Here is a 14194-nt window from a genome sequence, read left to right on the forward strand (position 1 = left end):
GAGTCAGCAGAGTTCGATAATATACCTTCAAGTGAGGTGTATCTTTTGTGGTGATCTCCAAAACATGACTGGAATCTTTCACAGAAGTTGGAGAGCAAGACAAATGGGTGTCAGACTAATAGATTATATCACCTGCTTGAGATACAAATGTTCTAAGCTAAATTGAAAGTAGTTTTTTAAAGCAGGGATGTAGTGATATAGAAATAGCCACAAGATTGTGAAACTGGAAACTTTCTGGTTTATTTTTATATTTAACTTGAAAATGGCCATATAAGCTGCCTGTAAAATTGGTATTAAAATAAATGGCACCCCTGGGGTTAGTCTCTGCATATCACATTAATTGTGCAGTGAATTTTTATTCTGAAAAACCTGGAGGGGGTGATTAACATTGAAAATAATCAGCCCTAAAGCAGTACAGATGAACTCTGTTTAATACATGCATCTGCTCTGTACTAGTTGTACAGTATTTTGGAGACTCTGTACTTCAGAGTATTTCAAAATAAAATGGAGACATCCATTTCAGCTCCAATAAGCTTGCATTGAAACTTGCACTTAAAACACGGCTGCTACTCTGAAACCTTTAATATTTTATGGAATTTAGTCTCAATACAAATTTTTCACAATAACTCTCGAGGGCTCAGTTGGCTTTTCTGTGTAATATTTACCAGTGTTTGCCAAGGAAGCATTTTTTGAACTTTTATCCTGTTTTCCTCCAGCTTAAATGATCATAGTTCTCAAAAACTTTCAGCTTCTCTCTGCATGCGTATGTGATAACATCTCAGACTTAACACCAGTTTTGTAGTTGAGCATTATAATCACTTCCATATTTAAAACAATTAACGTGTAGAACAATCATTAGCATTACCCACTGGCATAACTTTGCTTAAACATCACAGAAATGTCTTATCTCGGGGACACCATGCTCCACGGAGAGGCATAAGCATGTGTGGAACTACATACAATACAATTCAGAAAAGCTACACAAATCCTATATTAGTCAGTAAAGTAGTTGGAATTAAGGCTACCTCGTTCAGGATGAGGGTGGAAATGTGCATGTTGTGGAAGAAAGGTAGTTGAGACTGTGAAGTAGTACTGAAAAGGGGTGTTGAATGATTTAATTGTTTCCTTATTTTTATGGTCTGGTTGGTGGGATAAACAGTTTTGCAACCGTAACACCACTTTATCAATGTTTTTGATGGGTCAGTTTTGGTGCAGTCCTAAATAAGCAGCAATGTGGTTATATTTTAGCTGCTAGGAACAAATGAACTCAATTAGAATTTTCATAAATGGGAAGTGTTGCTCTTTACTGGAGTTTATTTGCATGTGCTGTGACAGACAAATATTGATGGCTACATCAGACATTTAATTGTGCTTTGTGGAATGAGTGCTGGAAACCAGCCTGTTCTACTCTGCTTGTATCACTCCTCTGATAACATAGTTAGTAGAATTTCCCTTCTCTCTTCCAGGTCACTGAAGTTGTAATGATCTATGATGCAGAGAAACAGAGGCCCCGAGGTAAAGGCTGATCTAGTTTGTCCTTGAAATTTCTTCATCCTCTCCTGTAGTCAGATGGCAAACTATTTCACACCATCAAAAAACGTAGTGTTTTTTTTGTTTTTTGGTTTTTTTACATTGCCTCAGGAAAAGATTTCAGTGGACAAATATCACAAACGTAGGCTTTTCATACACAGCTTCATTTGGTGTCTTTGTGTTTTGAAAGTCAGATGTTACATATTCATTTTTTGCTGGTTCTTTTTACTTGAATATGAACAGAATTAAACATCTGAACGAACGTGTGGTTTTTAAAATAATATTGAAAACGTTCAATTAACTAATTTGCCTCAAATTTCCCACCTCCCCCGTTTTAACATGAAGGTATGTTAAAGTCTACAGTTGCTTTGTATTCAGTTTTTTTCTTTGTGGTTCAAATTATCTCTAAACATGAGATTGGAATCAGATCCATCCATTTGTGCTTTTTGTTTTGGTTAAATGTCTTCACTTGAAATTCAAGGAAAAACAATTTTCTTAAATTACATAAAATTGCCTTTGAGAAGTTGTTTATATGTTTGCAGGAACTATATGTCCCCATTCATGCTAGAATTATTATTTTTGTTCCTTAAGGAAAGCAATTAATAGGCTATATGAGCGAGTCTGTAACCTTTGGTCAAAATATGAAGTAATTTTCATGTCATCCACTTTTCATTGCATCAGTCGTCTATTTGTTGACTATTACAGAGGCAATATTGTAAAAGTTCATAAAGTTCAGTTGCACTGATCACCTTGTAGCATGGGAGACATGCTAGAGAATAGTTTGCCATCTGAACTTTCATTTCTCCTCTGACTCCATTATTAAGAACTATATTCACTTCATATTTATTAAGCTAAGTCAAGTCTTAGTTTTATTTTTAATTTAGACATACATCCTTAGTGGCATATTTAAGTGTTTCATAGTAAAGTACAGTAATGTTAAGTAAGTTTGTTTTTTTTTTTTCTTTTTTTTTTTTTCCTTTTTCTCTCTGTGAATTGTTTAACTGTGATTAACGATATCTCTTTAGATTTCTTCTCTCTAGGTGATAATTTATCACAGAGGTACAGGCCAGTTCCACAGTCAGAGGAAGGGCGGGCTTTGTCTTTATTGGGGTGTAAACGAAGTTTCAATATATTTGTTTTGTTTTTGCCTTGATAATAGTCTTAATCCTCTTGCAACTGATCTGTTCTCCTTAAATAGAAAACAAATTCATCCATTCAGTAAATGCTGTAGAGCATCTTATTTTAAATAGAGGCGGTAGTGGAGACCAAAATAAACACCTGATTAAAACTTGCCTGGAGTTTTAAAACTATCTTTTAGAAATTATTGCATCACCTGTATCTTTGAAATATTTATCCCAATCTTGCAACCTCTGAGCAAAAAGGACTAAAACATCACAGCTGGTTTGGATTAATGGCTCCACTGCTAAAGCTGCACTAAAAAATTGATAGAAGGCTCCCAATCCACTCACAATGTTAAAGGGTAAAGCAGAACTTTAAGACATCTGGGATGAAAGCCTACAAGTCCATCCATTTGAGGGAGTAGTTGTACCCCACAATTCTTTGATTTGTCTAATTTTTAAAAATGACTGAAATCCCTCAGTCCTGTCACTGTCGAAGCTTGCTTTTGTGTTCTCCATTTCTGTATCCTCTTCATAACATAACTGCACACAGTTTCTAAACATGGCCTCCTTAATCCCACAGAAAATGTTAGAAAAATTTCCTCATGGTTTGTATTCAATGCTGCTGTTTGTACATCCAAGAATATTTTTCTCCTGCTTGGTATTTTGTTATGTAAAATGCTATTGAGCTTATACTCTTCTTGTTCTTTTGACTTATCTTAAATTTCTATGCATTAAATTGCAGACGCCCACTTATCTGCCCATATTCTTTTCTATCCATATTATTCTGAATTTTACCTTCCTCCTTTGACTTTAGTTGTTTCTCACTTTCTACAAATCCCTTAGTGCATGTCATTTTACCAAGTCACAGAGAGAGAAAGAGATCAAAATTGGCCCTGTTACTGTCCCCTATGGCAGTCTACTGCTACTTCCTCCATCTCAGACTGCTTACAACAAGAAAACTAGGGGCCAGATCCTCAGGTGATATAAATCATGGTTGCTGTGTTGACCTCTGAGACTCTGGCCCTGGGTCTTCAATACTCAAGTCCAGTCCTTCACTTTACACACAATCCTGTCCTTTCCACATCCCATACCTACTCATGTTGTTGTGGTCTTTTGTGCAGTGCTTTATCAAGAACTTTTCTAAATTCCAAGTAAAGTAAAAGCATAGCCAACATTATTATTATTATTATTTATTATTGTTGTTGCTTCCTAAAAGAAATAATTTGCTTTGTTTGTTGTGATCTTTGTTTTCATGCTGTTTCATTAACTAAACCAGCTACGTTTCAGTAGCTCACAGGTTCTTTCTGTGTGTGTTCAGTTTCTTCGCTCTAGCTGCAATCCAGCTTCACTGTTCTCTTTTCTTGAGTCCCCCTAGATCTCATCTTAAACACAATGTGTTAATCTGTCTAGTCCATCAGTAAACTTTTGCCTTCGAAAAAGTTAGAGCAAGTCTTCCAATAGCTATATTTATCGGTTTTTACTACATCCTCTTAAAATTTTGTGGCCGTTCCCATCTGCTCTGGAGTTCTGTCATCTGTAATCATTCTCATTTCTTAAATACTCTTTTTATGGTATGGTGTTTGGGTCTTTAAAAAATTGTCTGTTTGCCTGATACATGGCATCTGTCTACTGTCTTCGCCCAATTTTCTGTGAACAAACTTTAACGGACCATCTCAGTAGTTGGATGGGTATCATCTGTTTTTCCCTCATCTTCTGAGACGGAAAGCTATAGTATTAAACTGATCTAATACTCAGTGCAGACTTGAATGTGTCCTCTTTCTACTCCAGTGCTGATGAGAATTCCAGTTAACTTCAGACAAATATATTGATGAAATGCTGCTTTCAGTTTTGAGGCTGCTTTCATCATAGACCAACAAAACTTCGTTTATACTGCCAGTCTCTTGTGTGTGGGAAATGCTAAAAGTTTTTTCCTTTTATTTTAATTTTATTTTAGTGATGTCTTTTGCTCTTGTTGCTGACAGCAGAATTTGACCTGCTGGAATCTATTTTGGCCTGTATCTTTGTGTATTTTATATATAAACCTTCTCTACAATAGGCCTCTTTGGGCTTACCCAACCTAGTTGGATAAGCTTAGAGAGACACTAACTGTTATAGATACTGTATTTCTGTTTAACGCTTTAGAGCAATATATGGCTGCTGTCAGCACTAGCTGCAAAGCAAAATGCAAACCAAGGGGGAAATCTTGGGTTTCAGAAAAGCAGAAATGCACCCATATTCCATATGCTTTTGATGCTGCACCTTGTTTTGTTTTTTTTTTCTTTCTAATTTTACTGCTGTACCCCTTAGCTAATTTAAAGAATGGCAAAACTGTTATATACTGCATGTGTTCTTACCTTTCCTGGGATTTGGTTATTCCACCAGCAGTGAGTGGTTGATGGCATGACTCAGCCTTAATGTTCTGTGAAATTAACCACTACTTTTCCACTCTCTAGGCAGTGTCAGCAGCTACAGCCTAAGCGAAGTGGTTCTCAAACTGTGACTGCAGAGAGTTCTCAGCTCACATGGTGCTGGTACCTTCTCCTTTCCAGCTGCTTCTATGGGCATTGGAACCTAGCTGCCTGTAAAAGCAGCTGGATGCTAGGAGGATCCAGTTGGATTGCTGCTATAGATGAGAGGAGGAAATTAGTTGTCCTTAAGAACACCAGAGAACCGGTGGTAGAGATGTGCAGGGAAAAAGGCTACTGGGGAACATATACTGAGATTGAAGAAGGGAACCAGGCAGCAAGGGGAAGGGATAGCAACAAAACAGATTGGGCAGAGGGGAATTGACAAGCAAGAGACATGAGTGTTTTTTTGTTTCTTTTTTTTTTTTTAAGGCAACACTGGTTAGCTTAAACAGCTAAATACTTCCTGTTTGCTGTGTAGGCAACTGCTATATTTGGCACAGGAGAGCTATGATTGGAAGGGGTAATGTCCATTAAGTGCTCTCTGTGTTAAGATATAAGAAGTTTGAGAATCTCTGACCTAGGCTGTTAATTTCTGAAGCTTATCATTCATCCATGGAATGGTAAAAATTCTCATGCTTTATCAGCTACATTTCAAAAAAATTTCCTTTAAATTTGTACTGTTTTCTAAGAAAGTAAATACCCCACACACAAACACAATTTTTTTTTTGGGGGGGGGGGGGGGACAGTGGGGGGGGTTTACTTTGCAGCATTAGTAACTGTGACAAGTGTAAGTTTTACCTGGGTTTCTAATCCTAGGATATATTTTGGTTCAAGGATAAGAGCAAAGCTGCCTTATTTTAACCTGCTGTTCCACAAACATTGTTTTTAGAAGTTGTGGTACAGTAACATTTAGGGTGTTGTGGTAGTGTTTATCTCTCCACCCATTTTAGTGGATTAGATATAAGAAACTAAACATTGATTTTAATTGTTTCAGTTTGTAATGTTGCATGTATAAAACTAAGCTGAGGCATTAATTGCCCGATAATTTATATATAAAGTACACACTACAGTTTTCTCAGAGGACTGATTTTTGAGAACTTCATAACACAAGCCTTGGTTATCTGAAGCCCCTGCTTGAACCCTTGGTCCGCCCCTAATACTGTTCATCATCCTGTTTTGTGTCACAACACCCTGCTACCTTGATTCACTCTTCGTCGTTGGCTAGGTTTTGGATTTATTACTTTCGAGGACGAACAATCAGTGGACCAGGCTGTCAACATGCATTTTCACGACATCATGGGCAAAAAAGTGTGTAGTTGTAGTTTTATTTTACCTTAAGACAAAACCAAGCCTTGGGCAATTGGCAATTTCACTGGTGAAATAGGATCAGTAATTTGTGGGTTAAGCAGGGAGATCCTAAAAAGTTAAAGAAAATCCAAATTCAGGGCTTTGTCCATGATGATGGGGAAAGTCCCTTGAGTTTGCATAAGACAACGGATATGAGGGGAACCTCTCCTTAACTTGCTGCCTATCCCATGAGAAGGAAACAGACCTTGAAGGCCTGAGTATTTATGCAAGTTATTTAAACAGTTCAGATGAGCCCTTGACCATTATACAAGTAGCAAACTGCTCCATTTGAGCAGAATTTCAATCTGAATAAATTGACTATATGAATAGTCATGGTTTATGCACTGCTACGTGACTGCTCACTATTTTCCTTTTCAGCAGCAGGGATAGAAGTTAGTTTTAATTCTCATATGTTTGTAAATTGAGATCCCAGTGAAATCTCTGAGCTGTCTAAGGCTTGGTTTAACATACCACTCCTTCAGATGTGCATTTAATTTTCGAATTTTGAGGCACTTTGAGGGGATCTGCCTTTATACTCTTAAACTTTAACCCCCCAAAAAAGACCATAAAACATCATGAAGGATTGGTTTTTTAAAAATTGGGTCACTTACTGTGAAACTTTGATACGAACCCACATATTCTATATAGTATTTAACCACAATGCAGTTAAGTGACCTCTGGTTGTTTCATCTTCATACTGTGTTGTCAGCACAAGGAGGTTTGATAGGTGAGGGATTCCGCCTTTCTACTCCTTTTGATTGTATTAATCAACTGTGAACATTAAGATTCACCTGTGGAAAATCTAGAAGTAGATGAATAAGTAGTTCCTGAGAGAAATTCCTAAATCTTAATTATATTGTGAATACCACAGCTTCTGAAAGGGAAATTCTGGTAAAATTGAAAATATTTCCGCTTTATATAGCTTAACCTGAATTTGAAAACACAGATGTTAGAAGGCCGTTGAAAATCTACAGTGAAAAGTACCCCAAAGAAACTTGCATCAAAACCAAAGGACTTTGTCATATTCCTTTAACTCAAACATTTTTCCATGTTGAATTTAAAAGATTTATACAGCCTAGTAGCTCTCAGGCATTTCCTTGGCTGATGGGTAATGTGTTCTTGTGGGTTAGTGCAAAATTTGCATTGTTAAATTACAATGCTCTGTATAAAGTGCTTTAAAAAGTCACTGTTAAAGTTTAACTATTTAAAGCGTTACTACCCTATTTCGATACACTGAAACTATAGTCACATTGAGAAAAAGAATGGTTTACCAATTAATACAAATGAATTATCTACGTGAACACACTTTTGACCCAAATCTTGGAAGGAGGAACGAACATAACTTTCTTACTGTGAGTAGTTGAATCAATACAGCTATTTACATGAGTAAAGTTGTGTGTTTTCAGGATTGGCACATTTATTTACTTATGTTATCCTCTGTGCATCTATTGCTTTTTCACTGATATTCCCTTAAACTTTGGAAGAACTACTTAAATTAGAGCACAGATTGCAAAGCAGTATGCCATTTATGAACAGAACCAAGGGATGCCACGGCTAGTTTTTTATGGTTCTGTATATCTGTGGTGAGCCCCCTGTAAATCTAAAACATGCACAAATGTATGCAGTATTTTCCCAGGTTGCATGAAAGAAACCTAGGTAGTTCTTCCTCTTGTGAGTGTTTATAACTTTGGCCTTGAGCAGGTCTAGAATTGATCACCTTGATCCTAAAATTTGTTTGCATTAGATTGTCCCAATCCCTAGTTTAGGCGTCTTAACACATCCAAATGCCAGTGTACAGGTTAATTAAATCTGCCATTTAGATAAATGTAACATTAGATAGTCCACCCCCTTCATTGATTATTAATAGACGCTTCAAGACTTTGAAATACATTTTTAATTCTCAAAAAAGAATTGCTGAAGTGAATCTGCATCCGTATGTTACTGAGAAAAAATTTAAAATTATGAGCAGGATTTTGCTTGTGTAAGCAGTAACCGAATTCCCTTCAGGAAAATGAGTTAAGACTCATTAATTTGAATTCTTTGAGGAATTCCCTTGGTTCCTCTCTAGCAGGGCCTTCAGCTGACAAAGGTTTGGTTACTGTCATGTATAATGTCCTTGAGGCATCTTCAGAAGAAGGGGAGGGAGGCCTTTGTCCTTGTGCTGTGCCAATTTCCTGTTTGTTCTCTAACATGAATGGTTTTAAGACATAGCAGGAAGAATACTTTTATTTTCCATACTACTCAGGCCCATTAGCGATTGAGGTTTATTTTCTTTGTACTCTGGCATCCACTAAAATTAATCGTAAAATAAAAAAAGACTTTAATTCAGCATACATGAGTGCTGAGTGTTTCATTAAATCAGAAACTGGATTTTTTTGTTGAGAGGTTTATATTGAATGTGGAGCTTATTTGAAGTAGGTCAGATGCACTTGATGCCTTGGGGCCCTAAGACATTTTATCTTTACATGAAATAAGTTAAGCACTGAGGCTTATTAACACTTTTAAAAACAGGAAGGTTTTTGTCACTGACTTAACACAGTATGAAGATTTGCTTCTTATTGACTCAACTGTCCATTTTTATTACTTGCATGTTTGTTTACTTTTTTGTTAGATGTAATGTAAGATTCTCTTATCACATCCATTCCCTCTGACATTGTTTGAGTTATTTGAGATTCTTTAAGCGTTAGCCTGGGGAAGGTAAGTCTTTATCTTCCATTAGACATTTAAATAAAACCTAAGTAAAAAACCAAACAAACGAATGTGTGTTTCTCAGGTATGAACAGAGCTGAAATTGCAGGTAGATGGGGTGGGTTTAAACTATAACTTCCAAATGAACCCCAATCATCCATAAATGTTAAAGCATTAGTACCCTTTTTCAGAGTGGACTCTTTGCTTGTAGAAAGATCTTTACTAAAATTGTTTTCTTCTTTGTAAATGTCACAGTGAACATTTAAAAAATAGTCTAAAGACTAAGTTAAAAAGATTGTGCCTATAAATTTTTAGCAAAGAGCCATTGTAAGAGGGTACTGCTGCTTTAAGATGAGCAAGCAAATGACTACTTAATATAATGGAACAGAAATTGTTTGTAGGACATGTTTTGCTTTAAATATATGTTGATATAGGACTTGTAATGTCTTACTATCGCATCTATTGTACCTGAGAAACATTTTTTAATTACTGGCCTAATTAGTTTTATAATTAAGTATTTAGACATAAGTCATAAGGTGCTAAGTGTAGTCTTAAGTGTAATTAAGGGTGTGTGTGAAGGGAAGGGGGGTGAACTAACCTACATCATCTCCTAAATGGCTAATCTATTTGTTTAGGTGGAGGTAAAACGTGCAGAACCTCGTGATAGCAAAAGCCAAACTCCAGGGCCACCAGGTGCCAGCCAGTGGGGAAGCCGGATCATGCCAAGTGCTGCCAATGGCTGGGCAGGTCAGCCCCCTCCTACCTGGCAACAAGGATACAGCCCTCAAGGTAAATTTTCTTTTGGGGGTTTCAGAGACCCAGAGTCAAAGGTGTGATTCCTGTCTTCCTTAAAACTGGCAGTGTCTTTCACTAGCCATGGTTTTGTTACTGACCACATTTAACTTGCATTATTCTTTCAAAAGGTAACATCATCTCATTAGTGATACAGATACTTCCAAGTGGAGTGAAACCATCTATGCAGTGATGTAATACAGTAGAGAACTAAAGTACTGTGCATCTGTTTTCCCCAGTTCTGCTTGGGTTTTTCCTTAGTTTATTTTTTTCAGAATGATTTTTGTTACATGCTGCAGAAATCAGTGGGTCTTGCCAGCACAAGTTCTGTTTCCTCAACATCCCCCAGCCTGATTAAGTGGGGATCAGTACTGTGATTGGTGCTTCATCCATTCTGTTTAAGTGTGGGGAGCAGGAGTACCAAATCAGCATGTTCTTTTTACCTAGTAGTGGGGAGAAGTCAGGGAGAATTCCATGATTCTGCAGCTGTGGGAATGTGGGTGGCATGGGATCTGGATTAAAAATATTTATGGAACACAGATTTTCAAAGATGAAATCTGAAATGAGTTTCAAGAGAAACTACACGTGAAATATGAAGGAAAAACAGGCTATCTTGTGTCTTTGTATTTCATTACTTAGTGTAGCCTGGAAAAGTAACAACCAGCTCTGGGGTTAATTGTTAGTGGTGATGCAGGGGAGCACTTAATGCTTATAATTTTCTTGATTTACCTTGAGCCCTTTAGGGCTGGAAGGAGCAGATGCTTGTTTTAGTTTTGAATGCCATAAAAAAAAAAAACCAATAAGATTTTGGAGACGGAATAAACCTGTTGAATTCATCTAAAGAATGTTTTCATGCCATATGAAGAAATGAGGTGGCATAATTGGTGGATGATTTAGTTGGGGATTGGTCCTGCTTTGAGCAGGGGGTTGGACTAGATGACCTCCTGAGGTCCCTTCCAACCCTGATATTCTATGATTCTATAATTGAGTCACATCTAACGAATATATAACCTGCCTTTCTCAGATATGAGAAATTATTACCATGGAGATAGGGGCTGGCGTCACCTTGTCCATTATGCCCCCATAGGATAGCTTACCATTTCCCCATGGTGCTTATTTACTTGAAAGCTGCAGCTGAGGCTTTGACAGTCTGCATGGTTTTGCTAATCTGCAAACTCAGATTGAGAAACTAGATCACTTTCATCTTGGTTATTTACAGGGAAAGGTATCATTATATCCGTCTGTGGGAGGGATTAAATGAAGAACTGTTAAATAAGTTAAACTTTCTACCTTCACACTGCAGCAAATATAAAATGAGGTTCCATGAGTCTAAAACACTTGAAATAGCTGAATGATAACTCTTATCAGCATTATATTTGAAACACCTTGTATCTATAGCTTCACCTTTGTAATCCTTAGTCTTTTTAAACAATGTTATGGAATTATTTTTAACACTAGAATATGCTCTCAGTTTGAACACTGAGTGTAATTTGAGTTTTGAGACTCCTGGACACTTCTTGCATTAGCTCTTTAATCAATGTAAAACACTGCTTTTTTCACAATTGCATTATATGCCATTTTTAATAGAACAGTTTCAATATATAAGTGGATAAACTATCATTCTGTTTCATTGTTTTAGGAATGTGGGTACCAGCTGGACAGGCAATTGGTAAGTGGGGAACAAAAGTTTCATTGTTTAGTGTAAACTGTAGAAAAGGCCAACTGGTAGTGCAAATGTAAATTGCTTTTCAATGAGAATTGATGGTGGCTGTAAATTTCTCAAGTACAGTGCTTCTAGGCCAGTTTTGAAACTAACTTTTGAGTTTGTATTGGAAAAAATATGGAGTGGGGGAACTGTTCTGCTCTTAACTATTCAGTGTTGGGAATTGGAATACACCCTTTTGCTGATAATGCAATTAAATTGATATTGGCCATCAAGAAATTAAATACGAAGAAGAGAAGTGTAGAGTTATTTACAGTCAGGGTTCTCAGCATTTCCCAACGTTCATATCCATAGATGGGGGAGAGTTTCCCAGAGTTTGGTTCCCAGTTACAGTAACAACTTCTTTGTTCTGTTTGGGGTAATTTTTGACTTTGTATTAAAAAGTTGCTGTTGCTGAGTTTAGATGAAGGCGCCGCTTGTTCTCACAACTCTGTACTGGATTTTCTAGGTGGGTATGGACCGCCTCCTCCAGGAAGAGGAGCCCCGCCTCCTCCACCACCTTTTACCTCATACATAGTTTCTACGCCTCCTGGAGGATTCCCACCTCCACAAGGGTTCCCACAGGGCTATGGCACCCCTCCACCATTTAGTAAGTGTCCTCTGTGAGTCTCGAACCAATGATGTGCCATTGAACATAAGAACGGGTTTTAGTCACTTCTGTTTGTCTTTATTTCGTGCCTTTCTGTAAATTCAGTGGAGTCATTCACATTTGATCCACCTGTGGATCCACTCAAATATTTCTGTACTGTAACTAGAAATCAGTATATTTTCAGATCCTGTTTCTTTGAATCCATCAATCTTGATCATATTAGTAATACTCAGTAATACCGTAACCTCTCAGTTTTTCGGTTTTGACTGAGGACTTTTACTTTTGACCTCTCTTTTCTAGAACTGAGGTATTTGACATAGTAATACTACATGTTGAAGACTAGAGACACAGGCTCCCTTGAAAATTCTAGCCTAAGAAATTAGGCACCCTACTCTCATTGAATTTAAATGGGATTTGGGCACCTAACTCCTTTACATTCCTTTAAAATTCCTATGCACAATTGGGTTAAAACTGGCACAAAGATGCCCTTAATTATCCAAAGTTTCTTGAACAGCCATTATGCACCTGTTAGTTCCGATTCTTGTGCTTTGGGGAAGCAGCCTGTCCAGGATTTTTCAGCCTGTAGCTTTTGGCAACTTCCTTATTTGGATGGATGAAAGGCTTTTTTGAGGGGTGTCTCACCATGCCTTTCCCTGCTCCCCCAATACACCTTTTGGTACCTGTGGCTACCTCTTCAGCTATTATTTGCTAGGTAAGATGGTTCAATTGCTGTTAAGCACATGCAGTCTGTGTAACAGGTGTAAGATTTCACATCTCTTAAATGACTTTAGTTGTGGATAGGATGACTGTCAAGAGATGGTTAAATCAATCCCTTTACTTCAGCTGCAGGCAACAAGTAATAATCTCTTTTCTGTAGACACCTTACAAAGGGTTTACAACAATATGTTAAATTACTCTGAAGCCAAGTGAAAAGTCCAAGTGCTTTTGGCCTCGTAACATGTCACAGATTTTATGCTCTGCCTCTTATTTATCAGGTTTTGGATATGGTGCTCCACCTCCTCCACCTGACCAGTTTGCCCCTCCTGGAGTACCCCCTCCACCTGCCACTCCTGGGGCAACACCACTAGCTTTCCCACCGCCACCACCACCATCTCAGGCAACTCAGGACATGAGCAAACCCCCAACTGCTCAGCCAGAATTCCCTTATAGCCAGTTTGGTAAGTAACTGCATATAAAATACACTCAGAGCGGCAACCTTTCCCCTCAGCCCCAAGGTTCTGCTTTCCTTTTATTCATAATGTTTTGGTGAAAAGTCACAGTTTCCAGGAGCAGTGTATTAGTGCTGACAGCCTTTGTACTAATGGTGGGAATGCCAGCTACTGGCTCTCAAGGGCCCCCCAAAACATGCAGTACTCTGATATCACAGTATTGTTTCCTTCCTACCCAGCCTGAAGTATTGCCCATTTCCTGAATCACTAAATAACTGGCTCTCTGGAGATCTGTGCGGTGGTAGGCTAAGTCACCACTGGCATTCCCCCAAATGCTCAAGTTTAAACCCTTTTTTGTTCAACTAACAATTTCACACTGCCAGGTGCTCAGTAGTTTGCTTCCTTTTCTGTTGAAATGTCTTTGGTTAACACAGTAGCAGCCAAAGGGAATTCTGGTAATCTCACCTCAAGGAAGATGCACTAGAATTGAACCAAAGCACAGTGAAAAGGGCACTGAAAATGGTTGAGTGATGGGGCTTGCATAAGAGGGTGGGCTCAGCATAGAGAATAATGATACTTAAAAGTAGTATCTAATTACTCTAGAGTAATGGGAATTGACTGAGACAAAAAACAATAAAGGGTATAGCGAAATCTGACCTGCATGCCCCTTTGGACCCTGTTTGATAAGACTTGTTGAAATTGATGCATCTAATTTAAAACAAAAGTGGATACTTACTAGGGAAAACTTTATCAGTCTCTGGAACTCATTGCTGCAAGTAGGTGATAAAGAATGATTTAATAGGTAAGCTACAGTAAGACAAAATATG

The 14194-nt window shown here is 37.7% G+C and overlaps 1 protein-coding gene across 7 annotated transcripts in view; it reads left to right on the forward strand.

Annotated features, from left to right (window-relative positions):
* DAZAP1 (DAZ associated protein 1) overlaps nucleotides 1–14194 on the forward strand; it is a 35276-nt gene that overhangs the window by 16037 nt on the left and 5045 nt on the right. For 4 of the 7 annotated variants that reach the window (XM_037885409.2, XM_037885410.2, XM_043536109.1 and 1 more), the window contains 6 exons: nucleotides 1467–1515; nucleotides 6285–6367; nucleotides 9730–9883; nucleotides 11526–11555; nucleotides 12058–12198; nucleotides 13194–13376. In XM_037885409.2, the coding sequence (XP_037741337.1) occupies nucleotides 1467–1515; nucleotides 6285–6367; nucleotides 9730–9883; nucleotides 11526–11555; nucleotides 12058–12198; nucleotides 13194–13376 (640 nt within the window). The remainder of the gene's footprint in view (nucleotides 1–1466; nucleotides 1516–6284; nucleotides 6368–9729; nucleotides 9884–11525; nucleotides 11556–12057; nucleotides 12199–13193; nucleotides 13377–14194) is intronic. The other 3 variants (XM_037885412.2, XM_043536110.1, XM_043536111.1) reach the window with 2 other exon arrangements.

Source organism: Chelonia mydas, chromosome 25 (genome assembly GCF_015237465.2).
Source record: "Chelonia mydas isolate rCheMyd1 chromosome 25, rCheMyd1.pri.v2, whole genome shotgun sequence".
Classification (NCBI taxonomy): Eukaryota; Metazoa; Chordata; order Testudines; family Cheloniidae; genus Chelonia; species Chelonia mydas.